This window comes from Chlorocebus sabaeus, chromosome 24 (genome assembly GCF_047675955.1).
Source record: "Chlorocebus sabaeus isolate Y175 chromosome 24, mChlSab1.0.hap1, whole genome shotgun sequence".
NCBI classification, from domain to species: domain Eukaryota; kingdom Metazoa; phylum Chordata; class Mammalia; order Primates; family Cercopithecidae; genus Chlorocebus; species Chlorocebus sabaeus.
The window spans coordinates 47,276,484-47,303,112 of NC_132927.1; the positions used below are offsets into that span (position 1 = coordinate 47,276,484).

The window sequence follows — 26,629 nt, forward strand, 5'->3', positions numbered from 1 at the left end:
TTATTTTATTTTATTATGTTTACACTGGATCTAATTCTCTCATCCAGGCTGGAGTGCATGGTGTGATCATGGTTCACCACAGCCTCCACTTCTCTGGGCTCAGGTGACCCTCCCACCTCAGCCTCCTGAGTAGCTGGGCTGTAAGCACACACCCCACCACGCCTGGGTAATTTTTGTATTTTTTGTAAAGACAGGGTTTTGCTATGTTGCCCAGCTGGTCTTGAGCTCCTGAGCTCAAGCAATCCACCCATGTCAGCCTCCCAAACTGCTTGTTGGGATTACAGGCATGAGCCACTGCTCCTGGCCTGAACTAGTTTATTCTTACATTGTTGTGTTGATTTTAAAGACATTTTCAGATATGCAATTATATTTGTAAATAGCAGTTTTCACTTCTGTTTTTTTTTTTTTTTTTTTTTTTTAAACTTGAGACAGAGTCTCACTCTGTTGCCCAGACAGGAGTGCAGTGGTGCGATCTCAGCTCACTGCAACCTCCGCCTCCTGGATTCAGGTGATTCTGCTGCCTCAGACTCCCCAGTAGCTGGGATTACAGGCGTGTGCCACAACGTCTATCTAATTTTTGTATTTTTAGTAGAGATGAGGTTTTGCCATGTTGGCCAGGCTGGTCTTGGACTCCTGACCTCAAGTGATCTGCCCGCTTCAGCCTCCCAAAGTGCTAGGATTACAAGCATGAGCCACGAAGCCTGGCCTGCTTTTTTATCTTATGTAATTGTTTTGCATAGTACTATGTCTGTGTTAAATAACGTTGAAAATGAAGACAGCCTTGTCTAGTTCCTTACTTTAATGGGAATTCTAGTGTTTTACTGTCAAGCATACTTTTTTTGTTTGAAAAATAGATTCTTTTTTCCCCCCATTTTACAGAAATATTTCTCTATTCATTTTCTAGTGACTTCTGGTCATTCAGTATCAGACTAATATTTACCTTTGTATTCTGAGGGCTCACAAATCTCACCGACCTCATCTTTTTTTTTTTTTTTTTTTTTGTTGTTGTTGTTTAATGTAGCTCATCTTTGGTTGCCCTGAACTGTATCTACTCAGGTCTTTTTATTTGCTTCTCTTAATTTTGTCACTACACTGCTTAAACATTATTAAAAATATCAAATATTTATTGTGGTGTTATATACCCATGCACCATATGCTTTCATACGTTCTCATTTAATCCTCCTCATAGCCTTGTGAGATGAAGATACTGTAAATCCCCCTTTACAGAGGACAGAGGCTCCTAGGGGTTAAATCATTGGCTCATGTTTACATAGATTGCCCCTGCCATTTTTTCCTTTTGACCTCAGGATCACCACCTTAGCCACCTTCCATCACCCTCCACCATCATACAAGATGCTTCTTTCGGATTAGTCTGCATTTGAAAGCCTACCTGTGATTGATTTGACATGAACTGAGCATCTCCTGATCTTTTTCAGTGTGTTCTGGATTCAGAACTCTCAGAACTGTCCTTCCCATCTCCATCTAGTTATATCCTTAATCTTGGCTCTCCTTCTTGATCAACATATTATGTGAATACAGTGGAAGTCCATTTAGTATAGTGTTCTCCCAGGGATTTAGTTATGGTTCTTGTATATACTTAAAGTGAGATAATTTGTCTCACTGATCATTTGGGGCCAGGGTTAGTCTTGTTCTATGGCACACATTAGAAATGAATTTCATTAAACTTTTATGTGCTTTCACTTACTGGTCTAATGTGGGGTTCTTTCCTTGCTGTGCTTGTATCAGATACTCTTGCCATTGCTCCTGCCGTCACACCTCCTTCTTCACTCTTGCTACAGAGATGCAGCATTTACAGTCTGTGTATATCCGGTCCATTCCAGTTCATTATGAACAAAATTTGTACTGTAGTCCTCATGAATATGTAAATAGCAGCAAGAGAAGCAATTGCTGCCACTTAGCTGCATGTTTCAAGGAATGTAAAACCTCTGGGAGATTTTAACCTAACCTTGAAACAACAGTGCTGTGGGCCTGTAGTGGGTAGAAACCAAGGGGGTTTTAAACCTCCCATAATGCACATGACAGCTCCCCACACCAAAGGATTGTCTGGCTTAAAGTGTCAACCGTGCCCACAGTGAGGAACATTGCCCCAGAGTTTACTTTCTCAGTGGGTGTGGTGTTACCCTCAAGGGGGCAGAAATTAGCTCTTGAGGGATGCATGTGTGAGAAAAATATCTTACTCTTTTTACATATAAAGTACAGATGTGCATGCAGCACATACAACTCTGCAGTGTATCTGGTGTTAAAATTTCACAGGGAGCATGGTTAGGAAAAGAATGTCTGAAAAGTCTACTTAGGATGACAATAATGAAGAAAATGGGTGAGAAACACTGCATTGGAGGGAGACAGTATAGTTTAGTGCTTAAAAACGCAGGCTGTGGAGTCAGACTGGGTATCGCTTTACTTTCTGCTGCTTACCAGCTGTGGGCATATGACTTCATAGCCTCAGTTTTCTCATCTTTAAAATGAAGATAATAACAGTACTTTCTTCAGAGGATTGTGGCAACATAATCCAATGTATGTAGTACTTGGTAAAACACTAAATTTCTCATTCTCCTCAGAAGCTCAAAGAGAGAAAGGATCATGTTTATTTCTGTATTATCATTCCTTAGTAGAATATCTGAGACTTAATAGGTGTTCAGTAAATTGTTGCATGAATGGATCATGCTCCTGTTCTTTAAGTGTGTCTTAGTTGCCTTTATGGTGGTGGTAGGATATGCTCTTCTACATTTTTAAATTTTTTTCTGTTAGGCATCTTTCACATTTACTTCACCTTAAATATAGTATGTTGAACATGCGTAATTGTAGTACTTTTGTTTAAAGGTAGGAATGGATTATACAGCATGCAGCACCATCATTCTGTTTCAAGCAAATTGAGCTCAGGGCAAGTGTGATGGAAATGATATATGGGTTCTGGTAATGCTCTTGTAGCTAATATACTTTTTTTTTTTTTGAGACGGAGTCTCGCTCTGAGGCCCAGGCTGGAGTGCAGTGGCCAGATCTCAGCTCACTGCAAGCTCCGCCAACCGGGTTCACGCCATTCTCCTGCCTCAGCCTCCCGAGTAGCTGGGACTACAGGCGCCTGCCACCTCGCCCGGCTAGTTTTTTGTATTTTTTAGTAGAGACGGGGTTTCACCGTGTCAGCCAGGATGGTCTCGATCTCCTGACCTCGTGATCCACCCGTCTCGGCCTCCCAAAGTGCTGGGATTACAGGCTTGAGCTAATATACTTTTTAAAGTTTATATATCTTACTGATTTTCGTTCTCTTTTTTTTTTTGTGGAGCGGGGGATGGTGTCTCACTCTGTTGCCCAGGCTGGAGTGCAGTGGTGCGATCTTGGCTCCCTGCAACCTCTGCTTCCCGGGTTCAAGCGATTCTCGTGCCTCAGCCTCCCAAGTAGTTGAGATTATAGGCGTGCACCACCAAGTCTCGCTAATTTTTGTATTTTTAGTAGAGACGGTTTCACCATGTTGGCCAGGCTGGTCTCGAACTCATGACCTCAAGTGATCCTCCCACCTTGGCCTCCCAAAGTGCTGGCATTATAGGCATGAGCCACTGCACCCAGCCTGATGTTCATTCTTGTGTTAGGAATTCAGCTTGCGGTTTCTTCTACTAAATGTTAGTAAAACAGAAAAGAATATAAGCAAAATAGTTTTTGATCTAATTTTTTTGTGTATTAATATTTCATTTAAAAATATTTATTTTTACTTAATTCTCGTAGTTTGACTCTTCCTTTGGCCTAATACTTTTGTTATTGAATTATTTTGATTCTTAAAAGCCTTGTGTTGTTGCTTATTTTGTGCTTGCTTATTATACTACGTCTATAAGTGTATAGTTATACTTTTATATAGGAACAAGGAGAATCTCATTTTTTAAATGTATTTGCTCATAAGGTAATCCCATTAAATGTATCCTGAACTGGCATTTTGTGAGGTATGTTAAAACAATAACCTAGCTGTTATTCTTCGGAATTGCAATGTCATGTTGACAGAATTTGTTAATGAATGCTTTTACTTATTGTGAATCCTGAAAAACTGTTGCAATAGAATGTGTCAGAAACAAATGGGAGAAAGAGATAGGTCAAGCTATTTAAGCTGGACTTGCTATGAGACAGCTTTGGTTCTCATATTTACCATCTAGAAATTCAGTGTTTATCAATTTACTTAGGGATTTACTTAGACTGTTAAATAAAAGAGTGATTTATACAGTAAAATATTGTTACTAATTTACAAAAAGAGATATTAAGATAGTTCCTAGTATAGGGCACCTTTTCCTTTTTCCAGAATGGTTAGGTTTACTCAGAAAATCACATATAAATCAAAACATTGTTAGTGCCTCTCAAGTTATATTCTTATATAGCCATTCTTTCAGTTTTTATTTTGGGAATTTTGGGGTAAAGAATGGCATGCAGTCTCCAGATGATACCAACTGGATAATACTGGGAGACAAATCTGTACCAGACTATTTAATATGCATACATACCTCTACCTTTCTGCTTTATTTTTATAACCAGCTATAATTCTGAGACATAGCAGTTTTTTAAAAAATTACACTTTTGGCTTGCTGCTACTTGATGGTTTGAGAACAGGTACCTAATCTCATCAGAAAACCATTTCAACACATAGGATAGGATGAGTTAGTTTTGTAAAAGGTTTTTGTGAGTCACTATTTTTATCTATAAAGTTTAGATTGTTGGGTATGTTGTGTTCTGGGGCCTCTTTGTTACCTTCATTTTTGAAAAATTTCAAAGTGTGCTATCTTTAACAAATTCTTCTAGATAGGAATTGTTTGGATACCTTTTTGGGATTACATGAAAATTATTACTTCTTTTGTTCTCTGCAGTAATCTAAAGATGCTTTTGGAAACTAGGGGAAAGCTCTGCTGTACATTCAGTGTTTTTTTTTCCCCCTTACCGTCTTGCTCTTGTTTTGAAGCATTCTATCTCTAGTCTACCATATGACTATATGTATTTGATTATTAGGCTAGGTGCCCCCTAACCCAAAAGTATCCCTCAGCCAAGAAAGAATTCTATTATCTGACTCATTACAAAGTCTTTTGTATTACTTGCCACTTGCCCAGTTACTGTTTTTCATCCAGGTGTTTTTTTATGTGTTTGTAGCAACATGACTTGATTTTTAAACAGTTTTTTAAAATTAAGCATAGCTAATCGTAACTGTTACTAGGATTATAACTTAATAATTTGCAAGTGTTGGATGTCATAATAAATTGTTAAAGATTAAGTTAAAAAGTAGCTTATGGAGATAAGAATATGTACTTATGTGATGAGTGAAAAAAAGAACAGTTCTAGTTAAGTACACATGGATATTTGGATACACAGAATTCCTAGGAACAGCATCATACATACATTCAGAAAGTGTGAGAACTCAAACTTATACTGAAATGATGATGTAGATGTGCTATGTAAACCTGGGTTAGATAACTCATAATGACTTCTGTGATGAAGAAACTTCTGTTGCTAAAAATATGTGAATAAATTGGACAAAATCCTTTCATGAAATAGAGTAGAAAAGATATATGTAACATTTTAATTATGAGGACATTGACTTTCATGACAATTTATAGATTCAAATTGTATAAATGATTTTCTTTCTTTAAATAAAAGCATAGGAAAAATCCTATAATGTACATAAAATTATTTTAGTCCCTCAGTATACATCCTCACATTTATTTGTTGGGTTTTTTCTTTATCCCTTCTTTTTCATGTCTGTGCCCTTTCTTCTCATGCGTGTGTGTGTGCCTGTGCATATGTTGTGTGTGTGTGTGTGTGTGTGTATGTTTGTATGTTTTTAAGGGACAGGGTCTACCTATGTTGCTTAGGCTGGAGTGCAGTGGCTGTTCACAGGTATAGTCATAGGACACTGCAACCTTGAACTTTTGGGCTCAAGCAATCCTCCCACCTCAGCCTTCCAAAGAGCTAGGGCTACAGGCGAATGTCACTGTACCTGGCTTCATATGGATCAAGCTGCTCATCTCTAGCTCCTGGCATGGTGACTTCTGCCCCGAGTAATAGACTCAATACCTGTTGCCGATGACTTGCATGTATTATATTACTTTAGTCTCTCTTCAGCTGGGTGATGTGGCATAAATTTTTTCTGTTACCTCCCTAAGAAGAGCATTCTATTGTAGCTAAAAATGTAAATTTTAATACAAATGTAGGTTATGGAGTGACATAAACAGATTTTTAAAAGATATATACAGATTTTTAAAAAAGATAGTATCTATTATTTTTAATTATTCTATTTATATTAAAATATTTATGTAGCAGACATTTGCAGAAATATGGGTAGGCTCAAGTTCCAGTAGCTCACTTGTAAACCAGTTGCCTTTAGGGAAAATGCACTGTGAGTTTGTTACACAGGTTCCCAGCTGGCCCTCTGAAATTAGTTTGACCTTGTGTAGTTAGCTCAATAGAATATTATGTTTTGGTTTGTTTTTTTTCCTATGGGAAAGTATGCCTGAATCTCAACATTGGGAGTACTTTTCTCCTTTTCCTCTGCAGCTCCATCCTCTGAAAGGAGACTTCTAACTGGAATGCTTTACCTCAATCCCCAAAGAATACTGTGGCAAGAGGGCTAAATCCCTGGAGCCATGGCTGTTGATATCAGGGCCTTTTTTGAGTCCTTTAGGGGCAGCTTGTATATGGAAAACTGTAAGCCTTATTAAAAACATTCATATTCTTTCTGATCCCTCTTAATTAACATTTTCTAAATTTATAGGCAATATTTGAATACTAAGCCCTTCTTTCTCCCTTCTCCCCAACATTCTCTCCATCCACCAAAAATGAAAGGTGGGACAGCTATGGAACTGAATTGCAAACACTGCAGGAATTAACTTGCCCATTTTCTCTGGGAAAAAGCCAAAGGGGGTTTTTCTATCATTGTAAATAAGTGGAGGTGTTCCCAACTCCCCACCCCTTCAGGTATACCAGTAGAAAAGCTAAAACTTGAGGCCAATTGGCCGTCTTAGAGCTTTACAAAAAAATGGTTAATTCCTTTTCCCCTTAGTACTTTGCCCACAGTGTAAACAGCCATAGGATGGACTGATTTTTAGGCAGACAGTAGAAGCTAGCACTCCTATTGTTATAAATGTTTAGTTTTCGTCTCCTGAAAGAGTGTTAAGAAGAGTTAGTCCAGATATATTGATGGATGGAACTTACAATTTAGGATAGGATTAGTGTGCGTGTGCGTGTGTGTGTGTGTGTGTGTTTTCCCCATGTCTAGGGCATAAGGCATACTGCTTTCAAATTCTGCTAATTTTTGTCTTTATCTGCCAGATTTTTTGGGTATTATTTAATTTTTAGTTCCTTTTCTACAAGATACTATTAGCAGAACAGACAGAACTTTAAAGCCAAAAAAATAAAGTTTAAGTTCAGTTTTTCTCAATAAATATGCTAGTGATTGTTTCTGCCATAGCTCACTAGGAGCACCGTTTTCTTACCTTGGTAGTTGGGAACATTCAGAAATCTCAAACCACACAAAGAGAAACATGGATTTAAGAATCATCTGGGACCGGGCACGGTGGCTCACACCTGTAATCTCAGCACTTTGGGAGGCCAAGGCGGGCAGATCACCTGAGGTCGGGAGTTCCAGACCAGCCTGACCAACATGGAGAAACCCTGTCTCTACTAAAAATACAAAATTAGCTGGGTGTGTTGGCACATGCCTGTAATCCCTGCTACTCGGGAGGCTGAGGAAGGAGAATCGCTTGAACCTGGGAGGCGGAGGTTGTGGTGAGCTGAGATCGCACCATTGCACTCCATCCAGCCTGGGCAACAAGAGTGAAACTCTATCTCAAAAACAAAAGCAAAGAAGCAAAAACAAAAAGAATAATCGAATAATCTAAATAAATTTAGTGTTTTAAATTTGGAGACAAAACTTACTCAACTTTTTCTAATGGTTGGATATGAAACTATAGTATATTATAAGGCAGCAAAGTACAGCTTCCGGGGAGGGACAATTGTATTTATTTGTTATACGTTTATAGCTAAACGTTTTGAGGAAAAACATCTAGTATAAGGAGATGTGAAGAAATGTCAACTTTTGGGTATCTTTGTGTTTTGAAAGGGTGATCTAGATGGTTTTGTTTTTACTTTCTGTGATTTTTCTTACAATTAATCTACCTTTTTAGAGAGACTGTAAGACACAGGCTTTGTGTTTGAATCTGTTTTTAAATTTTTCTTTTATTGTGCTGACAGACTTTGTTCCTAGTCCCTAGTAAGTTATCTTTTATGTCAAATAGTGACATGTCTATTGAAGTTTTTATTATTTTTCTAGGGATTTTTATGGAACCAATTGCATTTTTTACAATAATCCTAAACCATTGTTTTCTAGTGTAAACTGACATTTTCTGACTGAGGGGGAAGACACCAAAAAACATAAAGGTATAATCCAAAATTGTAAAACTACTTAAAAAAATAATTATAATTATTTTGCTTGGAGAGCAAGCTAGAGGAGCTGTTTTCAGAATTTTGTTACTTTTGTTACTAAATGCCGCGTTGAATGTGCCTTGATTTCATACATTATGAAAGAGCAATTACTGGCCTATGTTTACTAGCAGCTAGTTTGCTTTACTGTTGGAAGAAACTGGTAGTGTTGGCAGTGATAGATTTGTAGTTGGCGTGTGTGAAGGAGAAGAGCTTGATGACCTTTTGTTCGGGTTGTTGGTAGAGAAGAAAAGAATTTTTCATTTAGAGTAGAGATGAGCAAACTATGGCCCATGGAGGTTTTTGTATGCCCCATTAGCTAAGAATTATTTTTACATTTTTAAAGCTTGAAAAAAAATTCAAAAGAAGTAGTATTTTGTGATGTGTGAGAATATGAAATTTGGATTTGTGTCTATAAATAAGGTTTTATTGGAACATAGTATGTTCATTTATTTATATATCTATGGCTTCTTTTACGCTATAACAGTAGAGTTGAGTAGTTACAACAGATCATCTACAAACCGAAGTATATGTTTGGCCCTGAGAGAAAAGTTTGCTGACTCCTGACTGTAGCCAAACTGCTCTCTAATGTCTGGTTTTGTGCCTTAGCTTCCCTATCTTGAAAATGGGAAGAATAATAGAGCCATGAGGTGATTGTGAGGGCTAAGTGAGTTAGTATACTTAAAGCACTTAAAAATGTACCTTGCACATCATCATCACTAAGTTTTAGAAGTTAGTTGACATTAAGTGTTAGACTTAATTGATAATCACTTTTGTAACATAGACTGGAAAAGATGCATTGAAATTCATTCTGATGGAGAACAACTACACGTGTATTAAGGAAGCAGTCTTTGACTACAGTGTGCTTCCAGATCTTGAACCAGTGGTGAAGGAGATAATGAAAGGCATTAATCTAAAACAAAGCCTTTACATTGCCGCACAAAGAAAGGAGTAGGTATAAAAGATTGCACTTTTACCATGCAAAGTGGTAGCCATAGGGGAAAATTATTCACTTGCATTTTTAAATGAAATAATAAGGTTACCTAATGACTGTGATAATTCTGGTATGACCATTTCTGTGATGCCAAGTGGCATTTTCAAGAGTCCTATCAGAAATGTATTTGGCATCTTGAATAGCTTGAACCTATCATTCCTGGAGGAAATTGCGCAATTTTTAGTGTTAAGGATAAGCTGTCAGAGTTTAAGAAGACTAAACTGTGGGATAAATGGCTCGGTTTCCTAGCTTGTTTCTCAACATTTCGTTTTCTTTCCTTACTGGAGAGAAAACAAAGTGAAATATGTATCCATCTAGCTTAAAAAAATTGTGGTAAAAACCACATAATATAAAATTTATTACTTTAACCATTTAAAAAATATTTTTTTCAGAGACAGGGTCTCACTATGTTGCCTGGGCTAGACTTGAACTCCTGGGCTCAATTGATCCTCCCCGCTCAGCCTCCTGTGAATAGCTGGGATTACAGTCATAACCACTGGGTACAGACATTTTAACCATTTTTAAGTGTACTCTTCAGTAATGTCAGTGTTAAGAATATTCACATTGAAATTACTCAAGTCTCTAAGAAGTTCCAGACTTTCCCAGATCTTCTTGCTTGCCTTGGGCTTGAAAAAATAAAACATTAAAGTAGTCAAATTTATAGAAACACAAAGTAGATGGTAGTTGCCAGGGGATGGGGAAAGGAAGTTGTTGTTTAATAGATAGAGGGTTTCAGTTTTGTAAAATGAAGACGTTCTGCAGATAGGTTGCATGACAATGTGAATCACAATTACAGGAAGGGTTTATGATCTAATATGATCTGCTGGTAATATTATCAGCTGCTCTAGAATCAGGTGAGAGTCCAGTGAAGTAATCCAAGTAGAGTAGAGAATAAGTTTAAGTCACCAGACAGACCAGTGTGTGTCTATGCACTTTTACCCCCTTTGGGAAAGGTTAAACTGTTACAGCAGCTGGCCTTTGTCACCCAGAAACCTCAAGAATAATCACTGACAGGGCTTATGCATTTAAATCAGATAGTGGAAAATAACTTTTGTAATTTGAATAGAAAATGCAAGTATTGTTCATCAGGTACTGGTTTCCAGTATGTAATGGTCACCTAAATTTTTATTTTGTTCTAAGTCTTTTCACTGTTCAGTGCTCTTAAAAAAGAAATTCTGAGCTGGGCACAGTGTCTCACGCCTGTAATCCCAGCACTTTGCAAGGCTGAGGTGGGAGAATCACTTGAGGCCAAGAGTTTAAGAACAGTCTGGGCAACATAGCGAGACACTGTCCCTATTTTTAAAAGGAAGTTCTACACTTAATATGTACATCTTGCACATTTCGATGTGTTTTTGACACCCAGTTGGCCACTGCTGTTAGCAATATAATAGTAGAAGGAGAGAGTTTATTTAGATCTGTTTTAAGCATCCATAATCTTTGACTCTTTTTGTAGAGACAGATCCTGTAGACCATTCAGTGTTAAGTACTCTTTTATCTTTTCCCATTTGGCAGAGCCATTAATATTTTCAATGAATTTGTCTAACACTGAGTAATAATGTCCGGGTTGTTGTCTTTCTATCCACTTAATTAATATGAATCATTTTTATCTTAATGTGGACTACAGTGAATTACAAAGGAACTGTTATTTTTCGACATTTTACATTTGAAAATGGAATTGGCAGTGTGATATATAGCAAAATGGGCACTGAAATAGGCATAAGAAACCTCGTATAATATTGATATCAAGATGGGTGATCTTGGCTAAATCATTCAAATTCCTGTCTGGAAATGAGAGTATTGAACTAAATAATTTCCAGGAATTCTGTTTTGTATGACAGATATTTCAGATGGAAGCCAGTGTCACACAGTTTTTGTAAATTCTCTGAAATGTATATGTGTTTATATGTATCAAAGCAGTTTGTGTTGTGTGTTTGAGAGTGGCCATTTTGCTCAGAAAAGATTATTCAGAGTACTTTTTCATAATGAATATTAGATTTTTAAAGCTTTAAATTAAACAACTGGATTTTTTTTTATTTTTTTATTATACTTTAAGCTCTAGGATATGTGTACACAATGTGCAGGTTTGTTACATATGTATACATGTGCCATGTTGGTGTGCTGTACCCATTAACTCACCATTTAGGTATATCTCCTAATGCTATCCCTCGCCGCTTCCCCTACCTGACGACAGGCCCCAGTGTGTGATGTTCCCTGCCCTGTTGTCCAAGTGTTCTCATTGTTCAGTTCCCACCTATGAGTGAGAACATGCGGTGTTTGGTTTTCTGTCCTTGCGACAGTTTTCTCAGAATGATGGTTTCCAGCTTCATCCATGTCCCAACAAAGGACATGAACTCATCCTTTTTTATGGCTGCATAGTATTCCATGGTGTATATGTGCCACATTTTCTTTATCCAGTCTATCATTGATGGACATTTGGGTTGGTTCCAAGTCTTTGCTATTATGAATAGTGCTGCAATAAACATACGTGTGCATGTGTCTTTATAGCACCATGACTTATAATCCTTTGGGTATATACCCAGTAATGGGATGGCTGGATCAAATGGTATTTCTAGTTCTAGATCCTTGAGGAATCACCACACTGTCTTCCACAATGGTCGAACTAGGTTATAGTCCCACCAACAGTGTAAAAGTGTTCCTGTTTCTCTACATGCTCTCCAGCACCTGTTGTTTCCTGACTTTTTAATGATCGCCATTCTAACTGGTGTGAGATGGCATTTCATTGTGGTTTTGATTTGCATTTCTCTGATGGCCAGTGATGATGAGCATTTTTTCATGTGTCTGTTGGCTGCATAAATATCTTCTTTTGAGAAGTGTCTGTTCATATGCTTTGCCCACTTTTTGATGGGGTTGATTTTTTCTTGTAAATTTGTTTAAGTTCTTTGTAGATTCTGGATATTAGCCCTGTATCAGATGGGTAGATTGTAAAAATTTTCTCCCATTCTGTAGGTTGCATGTTCACTCTGATGGTAGTTTCTTTTGCCACACAGAAGCTCTTTAGTTTAATTAGGTCCCATTTGTCAATTTTGGCTTTTGTTGCCATTGCTTTAGGTGGTGTAGTCATGAAGTCCTTGCTCATGCCTATGTCCTGAATGGTATTGCCTAGGTTTCTTTTAGGGTTTTTATGGTTTTAGGTCTAACATTTAAATCTTTAATCCATCTTGAATTAATTTTTTTGTAAGGTGTAAGGAAGGGATCCAGTTTCAGCTTTCTACTTATGGCTAGCCAGTTTTCCCAGCACCATTTATTAAATAGGGAATCCTTTCCCCATTTCTTGTTTTTGTCAGGTTTGTCAAAGATCAGATGGTTGTAGATGTGTGGTATTATTTCTGAGGGCTCTGTTCTGTTCCATTGGTCTGTATCTCTGTTTTAGTACCAGTACCATGCTGTTGTGGTTACTGTAGCCTTGTAGTATAGTTTGAAGTCAGGTACTGTGATGCCTCCAGCTTTGTTCTTTTGGCTTAGGATTGTCTTGGCAATGCGGTTTCTTTTTTGGTTCTATATGAATGTTGTAGGTTTTTCCAATTTGGTGAAGAAAGTCATTGGTAGCTTGATGGGGATGGCATTGAATCTATAAATTACTTTGGTCAGTATGGCCATTTTCACGATATTGATTCCTCCTATCCATGAACATGGAATGTTCTTCCATTTGTTTGTGTCCTCTTTTATTTCGTTGAGCAGTGGTTTGTAGTTCTCCTTGAAGAGGTCCTTCACATCCCTTGTAAGTTGGATTCCTAGGTATTTTATTCTCTTTGAAGCAATTGCGAATGGGAGTTCACTCATGATTTGGCTCTCTGTCTGTTATTGGTGTATAGGAATGCTTGTGAGTTTTGCACATTGATTTTGTATCCTGAGACTTTGCTGAAGTTGCTTATCAGCTCAAGGAGATTTGGGGCTGAGACGATGATGTTTTCTAAATATGCAATCATGTCATCTGTGAACAGGGACAATCTGACTTCCTCTCTTCCTAGTTGATTATCGTTTATTTCTTTCTCCTGCCTGATTGCCCTGGCCGGAACTTCCAACACTGTGTTGAATAGGAGTGGTAAGAGAGGGCAACCCTGTCTTGTGCCAGTTTTCAAAGGGAATGCTTCCAGTTTTTGCCCATTCAGTATGACGTTGGCTGTGGATTTGTCATAAATAGCTCTTATTATTTTGAGATATGTTCCATCAATACCGAATTTATTGAGAGATTTTAGCATGAAGGGCTGTTGAATTCTGTCAAAGGCCTTTTCTGCATTTATTGAGATAATCATGTAGTTTTTGTCTTTGGTTCTGTTTATATGATGGATTACGTTTATTGATTTGTGTATGTTGAACCAGCCTTGCATCCCAGGGATGAAGCCAACTTGATGGTGGTGGATAAGGTTTTTGATGTGCTGCTGGATTTGGTTTGTCAGTATTTTACGGAGGATTTTTGCATTGATGTTCATCAGGGATATTGTTCTAAAATTCTCTTTTTTTGTTGTGTCTCTGCCAGGCTTTGGTATCAGGTTGATGCTGGCCTCATAAAATGAGATAGGGAGGATTCCCTCTTTTTTTATTGTTTGGAATAGTTTCAGAAGGAATGGTACCAGCTCCTCTTTGTACCTCTGGTAGAATTCGGCTGTGAATCCGTCTGGTCCTGGACTTTTTTTGGTTTGTAGGTTATTAATTATTGCCTCAATTTCAGAGCCTGTTATTGGTCTATTCAGGGATTCAGCTTCTTCCTGGTTTAGTCTTGGGAGGGTGTATGTGTCCAGGAATTCGTCCATTTCTTCTAGATTTTCTAGTTTATTTACATAGAGGTGTTTATAGTATTCTCTGATGGTAGTTTGTATTTCTGTGAGATTGGTGGTAATATCCCCTTAATCATTTTTTATTGCATCTATTTGATTCTTCTCTCTTTTCGTCTTAGTCTTGCTAGCGGTCTATCAATTTTGTTGATCTTTTCAAAAAACCAGCTCCTGGATTCATTGATTTTTTGAAAGGTTTTTTGTGTCTCTATCTCCTTCACTTCTGCTCTGATCTTAGTTATTTCTTGCCTTCTGCTAGCTTTCGAATATGTTTGCTCTTGCTTCTCTAGTTCTTTTAATTGTGATGTTAGGGTGTCAATTTTAGATCTTTCCTGCTTTCTCTTGTGGGCATTTAGTGCTATAAATTTCCCTCTACACACTGCTTTAAATGTGTCCCAGAGTTTCTGGTATGTTGTTATCTTTGTTCTCAGTGGTTTCAAAGAACATCTTTATTTCTGCCTTCATTTTGTTATGTACCCAGTAGTCATTCAGGAGCAGGTTGTTCAGTTTCCATGTAGTTGTGCAGTTTTAAGTGGGTTTGTTAATCCCGAGTTCTAGTTTGATTGCACTGTGGTCTGAGAGACAGTTTGTTATAATTTCTGTTCTTTTACATTTGCTGCGGAGTGCTTTACTTCCAACTATGTTGTCAATTTTGGGATAAGTGTGATGTGGTGCTGAGAAGAATGTATATTCTGTTGAGTTGGGGTGGAGAGTTCTGTAGCTGTCTTTTAGGTCCGATTAATGCAGAGCTGAGTTCAATTCCTGGATATCCTTGTTGACTTTCTCTCTCATTCATCTGTCTAATGTTGACAGTGGGGTGTTGAAGTCTGCCATTATTATTGTGTGGGAGTCTAAGTCTCTTTGTAGGTCTCTAAGGACTTGCTTTATGAATCTGGGTGCTCCTGTATTGTGTGCATATATATTTAGGCTAGCTAACTCTTCTTGTTGAATTGATCCCTTTACCATTATGTAATGGCCTTCTTTGTCTGTTTTGATCTTTGTTGGTTTAAAGTCTGTTTTTATCAGAGACTAGGATTGCAAACCCTCCTTTTTCTGTTTTCCATTTGCTTAGTAGATCTTCCTCCATCCCTTTATTTTGAGCCTATTTGTGTCTCTGCACGTGAGATGGGTCTCCTGAATACAGCACACTGATGGTTCTTGACTCTATCCAATTTGCCAGTCTATGTCTTTTAATTGGAGCATTTAGCCCATTTACCTTTAAGGTTAATATTGTTATGTGTGAATTTGATCCTGTCATTATGATGCTAGCTGGTTATTTTGCCTGTTAGTTGATGCAGTTTCTTCCTAGAATTGACAGTCTTTACAATTTGGCGTGTTTTTGCAGTGGCTGGTACCAGTTGTTCCTTTCCATGTTTAGTGCTTCCTTCAGGAGCTCTTGTAGGGCAGGCCTGGTGGTGACAAAATCTCTCAGCATTTGCTTGTCTGTGTTTTATTTCTCCTTCACTTATGAAGCCTAGTTTGGCTGGATATGCAATTCTGGGTTGAAAATTCTTTTCTTTAAGAATGTTGAATATTGGTCTCCACTGTCTTCTGGCTTGTAGAGTTTCTGCAGAGAAATCCGTTGTTAGTCTGATGGGGCTTCCCTTTGTGGGTAACCCGACCTTTCTCTCTGGCTGCCCTTAACATTTTTTCCTTCATTTCAACCTTGGTGAATCTGACAATTATGTGTCTCGGAGTTGCTCTTCTCGAGGAGTATCTTTGTGGCATTCTCTGTATTTCCTGAATTTGAATGTTGGCCTGCCTTGCTAGGTTGGGGAAGTTCTCCTGGATAATATCCTGAAGAGTGTTTTCCAACTTGGTTTGATTGTCCCCATCACTTTCAGGTATACCAATCAGACGTAGATTTGGTCTTTTCACATAGTCCCATATTTCTTGGAGGCTTTGTTCGTTTCTTTTTACTCTTTTTTCTCTAAACTTCTCTTCTTGGTTGATTTCATTCATTTGATCTTCAGTCACTTTCTTCCACTTGATGGAATCGGCTACTGAAACTTGTGCATGTATCACATAGTTCTTGTGCCATGGTTTTCAGCTCCCTCAGGTCATTTAAGGTCTTCTCTACACTTTATTCTAGTTAGCCATTTGTCTAATCTTTTTTCAAGGTTTTTAGCTTCTTTGTGATGGGTTCAAACATCCTCCTTTTGCTGGAAGAAGTTTGTTATTACCAATGATCTGAAGCCTTCTTCTCTCAACTTGTCAAAGTCATTCTCCGTCCAGCTCTATTCTGTTGCTGACCAGGAGCTGGGTTCCTTTGGAGAAGAGGAACTCTGATTTTTAGGATTTTGAGCTTTTCTGCTCTGCTTTCTCACTATCTTTGTGGCTTTGTCTACCTTTGGTCTTGGATGATGGTGACGTACAATGGGATTTTGGTGTGGATATCCGTTCTGTTTGTTAGTTTTCCTTCTAACAGTCAGGACCCTCAGCTGCAGGTCTGTTGGAGTTTGCTGGAGGTCCACTCCAGACCCTGTTTGCCTGGGTGTCACCAGTGGAGGCTGCAGAACAGCAAATATTGCAGAACGGTATTTGTTGCTGCCTGATTGTTCCTCTGGAAGCTTCGTCTCAGAGGGGCACCCGGCTGTGTGAGGTGTCAGTCGGCCCATACTGGGAGGTGTCTGCCAGTTAGGCTACTCAGGGGTCAGGGACCCACTTGAGGAGGCAGTCTTTCTGTTCTCACATCTCAAACTCCGTGTTGGAAGAACCACTACTCTCTTCAAAGCTATCAGACAGGGACATTTAAGTCTGCAGAAATTTCTGCTGCCTTTTGTTCCACTATGCCCTTCCCCCAGAGGTGGAGTCTACAGATGCAGGCAGGCCTTCTTGAGCTGCGGTGGGCTCCACCAAGTTCGAGCTTCCTGGCTGCTTTGTTTATCTACTCAAGCCTCAGCAATGGCGGACGCCCCTCCCCCAGCCTCACTACCGCCTTGCAGTTCAATCTCAGACTGCTGTGCTAGCAGTGAGTGAGGCTCCGTGGGCGTCCAAACCTCTGAACCAGGTGTGGGATATAATCTCCTGGTGTGCCATTTGCTAAGACCGTTGGAAAAGCTCAGTATTAGGGTGAGAGTGTCCCGATTTTCCAGGTACCATCTGTCACAGCTTCCCTTGGCTAGGAAAGGGAATTCTCTGACCCCTTGCACTTCCCAGGTGAGGCGATGCCCTGCCCTGCTTGGGTTCACACTCTGTGAGCTGCACCCGCTGTCCGACAAGCCCCAGTGAGATGAACTTGGTAACTCTGTTGGAGATGCAGAAATCACCCATCTTCTGCATCACTCATGCTGGGAGCTGTAGGCTGAAGCTGTTCCTATTCAGCCATCTTAAAACTAAGAATTTTAAACTCAACTCTTTACAGATCTAACATATTTTAAAAATAACTTAAAAAGGCTTTTTTAAATAACTCAAGACCTCATCAAATTGAATTTGTGAATTTATTATTCATTTTTAAGGATTTAAATTATCTGACAAATGTTTGCAAGTTGAGAGGCTATAGAAAAAACAAACTCTGTTCTCCTAGTATACTATCACAGCACAGAACACTGCTGACAGCAGATGTGTGGGGGTGTCCCCGCACACCAAGCAGTCAACCAATTTCTGCAGCAGGTGCTTCAGCAGACGCCAGCTGGGTATCCTCCAACTCAATTCAATTCTGACACTGTCTACCTGGAGATACTATTAATACAAAGGATACAGATGAAAAGTAGCATGAGGCAAGGCATGTGGGAAGGGCCCTGGAGCTTCCATGCTGTCTCTGGGCATGCCACCTTCCAGAATCCTGTGTGTGTTAGGTATCATGAAGCTCCTGAATCCAAGCCTTTTGGGTTTTTATAGAAGCTTCATTATGTAGTCATGATCGATTACATCATTTGGTGATTGATATGGTTTGGTTTTGTGTCCCCACCCAAATCTCACGTTGAATTGTGATAATCCCCACATATCAACTGCAGGACCAGGTGGAGATAATTGAATCATGGGGGTGGTTTTCCCCATGCTGTTCTTAAGATAGTGAGTTAGTTCTCACCAGATCTGATGGTTTTATAAGTGGCTTCCCCCTTCACTGGGTACTCATTTCTCTCTCCTGCTGCCTGTGAAGAGGTGCCTTTTGCCATGATTGTTAAGTTTCGTGAGGCCTCCCCATTCATACAGAATTGTGAGTCAGTTAAACCTCTTTTCCTTATAAATTACCCAGTCTCAGGTGTTTCTTCATAGCAGCATGAAAATGGATTAATACACTAAATTGGTACTGGCTAATGGGGCACTGCTGTAAAGATACTAAAAAATGTGGAAGTGACTTTGGAACTGGGTAACAGGCAAAAGTTAGAACAGTTTGGAGTGCTCAGAAGAAGACAGGAAGATGTGGGAAAGTTTGGAACTTCCTAGATTCTTGTTGAATGGCTTTGACCAAAATACTGATGGTAATATGGACAATGAAGTCTAGGCTGAGGTGACCTTAGATGTACATGCGGTACTTATTAGGGACTGGAATAAAGGTGACTCTTGCTATGCTTTATTAGCAAGGAGACTGGCGGCATTTTGCTCCTGTTCTAGAGATCTGTGGAAATTTGAACTTGAGAGAAATGATGTAGGGTATCTGGTGGAAGAAGTTTCTAAGCAGCAAAGCAGTCAAGAGGTGACAGAGCATAAAAGTGGAAAATTTACAGCCTGATGATGCAATAGAAAACACAACTCCATTTTCTGGGGAGGAATTCAAGAGGGCTGCATAAATTTGCATAAGCAACGAGGAGCCAAATGTTAATCACCAAGACAATGGGGAAAATGCCTCCAGTGCATGTCAGAAATCTTCACGGCAGCCCCTCCCATCACGAACTCAGAGGCCTAGGAGGAAAAAATGATTTCTTGGGTGAGGCCCAGGGACTTGCTGCTTTGCGCAGCCTCTGGACTTGGTATCCTGCATCCCAGCTGTGGTTAAAAGGGGCCAATGTACAGCTCAGGCTGTTGCCTCAGAGGGTATAAGCATCAAGCCTTGGTGCCTTACATGTGGTGTTGGGCCTGTGGGTGCACAGAAGCTAAGAATTGAGGTTTGGGAATCTTTGCCTAGATTTCAGAGGATGTACGGAAATGCCCAGATATCCAGGCAGAAGTCTGCTGCAGTGGTGGGGCCCTCATGGAAAACCTCTGCTAAGGCACTGTGGAAAGGAAATGTGGGGTTGGACTTCCACCCCCATACAGAGTCCCCTTTGGGCACTGCTTACCAGAGCTGTGAGAAGAGGGTCACTGTCCTCCATTCCCCAGTATGGTAGATCCAACAGCTTGTATCATGTGCCTGGAAAAGCCCCAGACGGTCAATGCCAGCCCATGAGCCAGCCAGGAAGGGAGCTGTACCCTGAAGAGCCACAGGGATAGAGGTGTCCAAGGCCATGGGAGCCCACGTCTTACATCAGTGACCTGGATGTGAGACATGGAGTCAAAGGAGATCATTTCAGAGCTTTGAGATTTGACTTCCCTGCTGGATTTCGGACTTGTATGGGACCTGTAGTCCCTTTCTTTTGGCCAATTTTTCCCATTTGGAATGATTGTATTTACCCAGTGCCTGTACCTCATTGTATCTAGGAAGTAACTAACTTGCTTTTGATTTTACAGACTCATAGGTGGAAGGGACTTGCCTTGTCTCAGATGAGACTTTGGACTTGTACTTTTGAGTTAATGCTGGAATGAGTTAAGACTTTGGGGGACTGTTGGAAGCACGTGATTGTGTTTTGAAATGTGAGGATGTGAGATTTGGGAGGGGCCAGGGTGAAATGATGGGCTTGGCTCTGTGTCCATACCCAAATCTCGCCTTGAATTGTGATAATCCCCATGTGTCTAGGGTAGGACCTGGTGGAGATAATTGAGTCATGGGGGCATTTCTCCCATTCAGTTCTCGTGATAATCAGTGAGTTCTCATGAGATCTGATAGTTTTATAAGGGGCTTCCCCCTTCACTTAGTATTCACTTCTCTCTCCTGCTGCCCTGTGAAGAGTTGCCTTCTGCCATGATTGTAAGTTTCCTGAGGGCTTCCCAGCCATGTGGAACTGTGAGTCAATGAAACCTCTTTTCTTTATAAATTACCCAGTCTTGGGTATTTCTTCATTGCAGCATGAGAGTGGACTAATACAGTGATCAACTCATCCTACAGCCCCTCTTCCCTCCCTGGAGGTTGAGAGTTGGGACTTCAGTCCAACCCTCTAATCAGGAGGTTGGTTCCCCTGGAAACCACCCCAGCTCCTGAGGCTATCCAGGAGCCTCCAGGCACCAGTCAAGCTAATAGTGAACAAAAAGACACTTACCAGTTTGGAGATTCCAAGGATTTTAAGAGTTTATGCCAGAAAATGGAAGACTAAATACATATTTCACAATATCATACAAGTACTCAACTCTTCCAAAGCTGATATTTATGGATTTTGTAAACTTCTAAATATATTTCCTAACTTAAAATTATAAGCCCAAACAAGTTATTCAGTAACATTTTAAATTGGAATCACAAGTTTAATTTTTTGGATACATTAATATGCAGGACTTCTTAATCCAAGTATTTAAAAATGCCATAAATTTAATATATACCTATTATGCCCACACTCAACACAAAAGTATTACTTTGTGGACTTTATGTTTTTCCCTCCTAATTTCAACCCACACTCTTTCCCTCTCAGAAACTTTTTTTTTTTTTTTTTTTGAGACGGAGTCTTGCTCTGTCGCGCAGGGTGGAGTGCAGTGGCGGGATCTCGGCTCACTGCAAGCTCCGCCTCCCAGGTTCATGCCATTCTCCTGCCTCAGCCTTCCGAGTAGCTGGGACTACAGGCGCCCGCTACCTCGCCCGGCTAGTTTTTTTGTATTTTTTTAGTAGAGACGGGGTTTCACCATGTTAGCCAGGATGGTCTCGATCTCCTGATCTCGTGATCTGCCCATCTCAGCCTCCCAAAGTGCTGGGATTACAGGCTTGAGCCACCGCGCCCGGCCTTTTTCTTTCTTTCTTTTTTTTTTTTTTTTTTTTCTTACTTAAAGAAACTTTGATCATACCTGTATTCTAAACCTGCCTGGCTCATCAAGACCGTTTTATTTTTGTCTCAAGTGATTTGAGGTTACTCTTCTTCTTCTTCTCCTTCTCCTTCTTCTTCTTTTGTTTTTTTCTGAAATGGAGTTGCAGGCTGGAGTGCAGTGGCATGATCTTGGCTCACTCCAAGAACCTCCACCTCCCATGTTTAAGTAATTCTCCTGCCTCAGCCTCCTGAGTAGCTGGGATTACAGGTGCTTGCCACCATGCCTGGTTAGAGGTTACTCTTTTAAAGTCAATTTGGGGTCATGTTCTCAGATAACTAAGATTGAATCTTGTGAAAGCATGTGGGGTCTAGAGCTATAGATGTCTGGGTGATTATTCTCATGAAATTGGGGTAAGTTGAGCCTAGTTGTATTACCTCTGCCAACAGTGACTCTAGGCCTTGCCTTCCCAGTGAGCTGGTCTCTAGGCCTGCCACCCATGGACTCACATTTCCCATCACTGAATCCTCCTGTGTGATGGGCCTTCAGCCCCCCACCTAGGATGTTTGGCTGACTTATTTCAGTTAATCTGTTACTTGATTCTGTTCTGTGGTCTTTTATTCTTTTTGTTTGGCAGGCTACAATTTTTAAATATTTTAAATGTTTAACTATTTTAAAATAAAACCCACCTGGATTTTGCATGTCTTCTGTATCTTACCCAGTTTTACAGTCACAGTTCTAAGGCCATTCTCATGACTGTTTTAACTTCCAATTTTTGGGAATACAAAGAATGTATCCTAAAAAATGGTTGCACAGAGTCCATAAACAGACATTATATATGAATCACAACCTGGATTTATTCACATATGCTGTACTGTGATACCTTTGTTCTCCAAGTATATGATAAGGCTTTTGGCATGGACTGTATACCCATGCTGTCCAGTGGAAATGTAATGCAGGCAAGCCATATATGTAATTTAACATTTTCTAGTAGCCACATTAAGTAAAAAGAAACACACGAAATTAATTTTAATAATGTTTTATTTGACCAGTATAATCTAAGTATTATTTCAACATGTAATCAACATAAAAATTGAGATATTTTACATTTTTTTCATATTGAATCTTTGAAATGCAGTGTTTATTCTCACTTTGCATCTCAGTTCAAACTAGCCATATCTCAAGTACTCAGTAGCCACACGTAGCTAGTGTCTTTTCACTGCATTGGGAAGTGAAATTGTATCAGTACTTTTGCAGCTTAGTGCTAGTAACATAGTTGTTGCTTTGTGTGTAAATGTGTTTATTATTGCAGATACAGATTTCTCTAATTGAATACAATAGAAAATATTTTAAAATGTATTTCCTTATTTTCCTTCTCTTAAAGGCCCTTCCTTCTTCCATGATTATAGTAGCAGTTTATTGTCCTGTGATAGCTGCTGTTTTCATTGTTCTGAAGATGGTCAACTATCGACTACACAGAGCACTTGATGCTGGAGAAGTTGTAGATAGGACTGCAAATGAGTTCACGGATCAACGAAACAAAGCTGAGCAAGGCAACTGTTCAACCAGGAGAAAAGACAGCAATGGACCGAGGTAAGGAAACCTTTATCATTCAGATTGTAATGATTTAGATCGTGTTATCTGTATAATGATGTGATTATTATGTTGTACTTGTTTTCTTTATATGGTTTTAAGGCAGTGCTAGATCTTACCACTGTAGATACAATGATGGGTACATATTTTAATATTAGAAGAGAGCTAAGCTAACTGGCATGTTCAGGGGATTAAATCAATTTTCTTGGCCTCATTACTAGACAGGTTAGAACAATACACTACTGTATGATAGTTACTTACGCTAAAGATCAAAACCAACAGCCTAAAGAAATTATTGAGCATGGCTTATAAATCTCAGCATTTATTTTTGTTTATATATATAAATAAAATGTATGTGTGTGTGTGTGTGTGTATATATAAGCAAATTGTGATATTTTACTTGACATTTGTAAGTTGTATACTTAATGTATTGTACATTTCTTTCAACTGTATATTCTTACCTTAGAAACTTAGCTGTTAGTCGAAAGTTTGTGACCTTGCAGAAAATCGTAGGTACCCCCTGGTATAACTCTTGGAAAAGTTTTTTTTGTGAATACTTGATATACCTCAAAACAATTCTAGCAGGTAGATGCAGTTATTATCCCTGATTTACAGATGTGGAAACCAAGTTGAGAAAGATCAAATAATCTAAGCAGTTGTTTCCACTGAGCATAATATGAAATATTTCAGACATCAAGACATAAATAATATAACAAAAAGTGGGCACTCCTCTGTTAAGACAGGTGACATTTCTATATATTTTCCAGCGCATTGAAAGCCTTTGTTTATTCCTTTTCAATTACATTTTTTCCTTATTCTTAACATGAGTAGTACCCTGTTTGTTAAACATATTTTACCTTCATAATTTTTATCGCCTTAATCACGATCTGAAATTATCTTAACATTTATTTGCATTTATGAACTTCTTGAAGGTAAGGACCTTATTTCTCTTATAAACTATTATATTCCCAGTTCCAAAATCAGTGTCTGGCAATGATAGGTACTCAGCAAATATTTGAAGTAGTGAAAACAATTATTCTGTGATATTATGTTTAATGATGCACAGTATCTCATTATGTGGATGTATTTTATCCTATTTTTAATTATATCAATTGTTTTGAAATTTAAATATTAGATAACTGTGATGTTTAAATTTTAAATGATTAAATGTTTTACCATAGTTGTTCAGAGGTGGAATTACTAGAAATGCTATGCACATTTTTAACTTTTCCAATATGTATTGCCAAATTCCCAAGATTTTACCATTTAATGACTATGACCAGAAATTCAGCTGCCTCTTTTTTTTGCACTTTTGACAACTCTGAGTATTTAGTAATTTGAAAAACTGTGATATATCATTGTTTAATATTTAAATAATTAAATAATATTTCCGTTTTTGAATTACTAGTAAAATGGAGGTATTTTTCTTATTGCCATGTATATTTGTTATTCTGTGAATTGTGTATTTTTCTATTAGTGGAATTTTTTTTTTTTGCTATTGACTTTGGGACTTTTTTTTAACAAAGGATGTTAGCTCTTCTGTGTCAAATATTCTTCCTCGGTTTATAGCATTTTATTTGTCAGTCTCTTTATATCCTGTAATTTATTTTTCTGTGTTCCATTTTGTATGTTTGTTATTTCTGCTTTTGATAACGTTTTCTAAGATTTTCCTTCCCTCAAATTATATAAATATACAATAAATTGAGATCTTCGTATCTACTTTCAGTATTTTTATCATTTTACTTTTTACTGTTAAATTGTTGTCAGTTTGAAAACATTTTAACTTAATTTGTTTAGGTTTGTTTGTCACAACACCATTCATTAAGTAACAGATTTTTTTCCCTGTAAATTTAAATGCTTTTATTTTCATGTAGTATACTGTATGTACTTATGTTAGTTTCTGAACTTAGTTTTCTGCTTCATCTTTCTGCCTTTTTTCATTTATACCATATTGTTTTTATCATAGTGACTTTATAATATGTTTAATACTTAGCATTGTGAGTGACTCCAGTATTTTTTTTGGGAGGTGTTTATTTGTTTGTTTCGACATGGAGTCTTGCTCTATCGCCCAGACTGGAGTGCAGTGGTGCTATCTTGGCTCATTGCAACCTCCACCTCCCAGGTTCAGACAGTTCTCCTGCCTCAGCCTCCCAAGTAGCTGGGATTACAGGCATGCACCACCACACCCAGCTAATTTTTGTATTTTTAGTAGAGACAGGGTTTCGTCATGTTGGCCAGGCTGGTGCTGGCCTGCTGACCTCAAGTAATCTGCCTGCCTCGGTGTCCCGAAGTGCTAGGATTACAGGCATGAACCAACACGCCTGACATTTTTTGATATTATTTTGGCTATTCTCATGCATGCATATACTTACTTTTGTGAGATATCTTCGTGTGTGCTCATCCTCCAGAAAATTCCATTAGAATTTTGATGACAATTCTATTAAATTTGTAGAAACTCAACTTTTAAAATAGGGATATAGATGAGAGATTTCCATTTATTTTCTTATGATTTTATTTATCTCTTTATTTGCTTATCTTTTATGTCCTATTTCACATTTTTAAAATGGTTTGTGTACATTTCCTAGGCCTATTCTATTTCTGTTAAGAAATGCATACTCTTACATTGTGGATAAGCAAACAGAATGCAGACTTTGCACTCAGTCAGCCAAAGCTGCTTAATTGTATGACATTGGACAAGCTACTTAAGCTTTTTATGAGTTGGCTTTCTTGTCAGAATGATGAGGAAAATAATGGAACTATCTCATATTATTATTACAGTGAATAAATGAAATAATATATATAAAGCTCTTAGAATAATTCCTGACACGTGGTAACACTTGATAATTGTTCTAATTATTTCTGGATATTATATATATTTTTCATTGCTTCTGAATTGTTTTTTCCATTTTACTTTTAAAATTTATTGTGAAATATATATTCCAAATGCTATGTTAGCAATAATCAAGTGACTACTTCATTACCTGCCACACAGCTTAGGAAATAAAACATAAAAATACCATATAAGCTTTATGACATTCCTCTCCCATTTCATTCCACTTTTCCCTTCAGGAGTAACCATAATCTTGAATTTTTTGTGAATAGCTCCCTTGCTTTTCTTTATTGTTACACACTCTCCGTAAATATCCCTGAATATATTTATTTATTTTTGTCTGCTTTAGGACATCCTAAGAGAATCATACTGTATGCACTTCTATATGAGAGATTTTTCTTTTTTTGCACAGTATATTATGTTTTATTGACTCACCCATGGTGATGTTTGTAGCTGGAGTTTATTCATATTGACTGACATGCAGTCTGCCGCTGTAAGAATAGACCACAGTCTATTTATTCATTCTTCTATTTATAGCCGTTCAGATTATTTCTAGTGTTTTTTGTCTTGCGGTGCATGTGTATATCTAGTTTATATAAGCTGGTTTATAGGGCATTTTCATGTTCAGTTTTATCAGGCAATTCCAAGCTGTGTGCCAAAATGATTTTACCAATTTATACTCTTACCAGTAGTGTATGAAAGTCCTTATTGTTTCACATCCTCATCAACATTTGATATTGGTAAACTTCAAAAATTTGCTGTTCACTTAGCTATTGATTTGGGGTTTAAAAAAAGAAAATTGGCTGGGCAATGTGGCTCCTGCCTGTAATCCCAGCACTTTTGGAGAGAGAGATGGGAGGACAGCTTGGAACCAGGAGTTCCAGATCAGTTTGGGCAACATAGCGAGACCTTGTCTTTACAAAAAATAAAAAAACACAAATTTAGCTGGGTATGGTAGTGCGCACCTGTAGTGCC

At 38.4% G+C, this 26,629-nt stretch overlaps 1 protein-coding gene across 8 annotated transcripts in view; it reads left to right on the forward strand.

Moving 5' to 3' along the window:
* PCNX1 (pecanex 1) overlaps window positions 1–26,629 on the forward strand; it is a 210,817-nt gene that overhangs the window by 17,165 nt on the left and 167,023 nt on the right. For all 8 annotated transcript variants that reach the window (XR_012090995.1, XM_073011117.1, XM_073011116.1 and 5 more), the window contains exon 2: window positions 22,616–22,824. Coding sequence is in view for 7 of the 8 variants with exons in the window: in XM_073011117.1 (XP_072867218.1) it covers window positions 22,616–22,824 (209 nt within the window). In the remaining variant the exon portion in view is untranslated. The remainder of the gene's footprint in view (window positions 1–22,615; window positions 22,825–26,629) is intronic.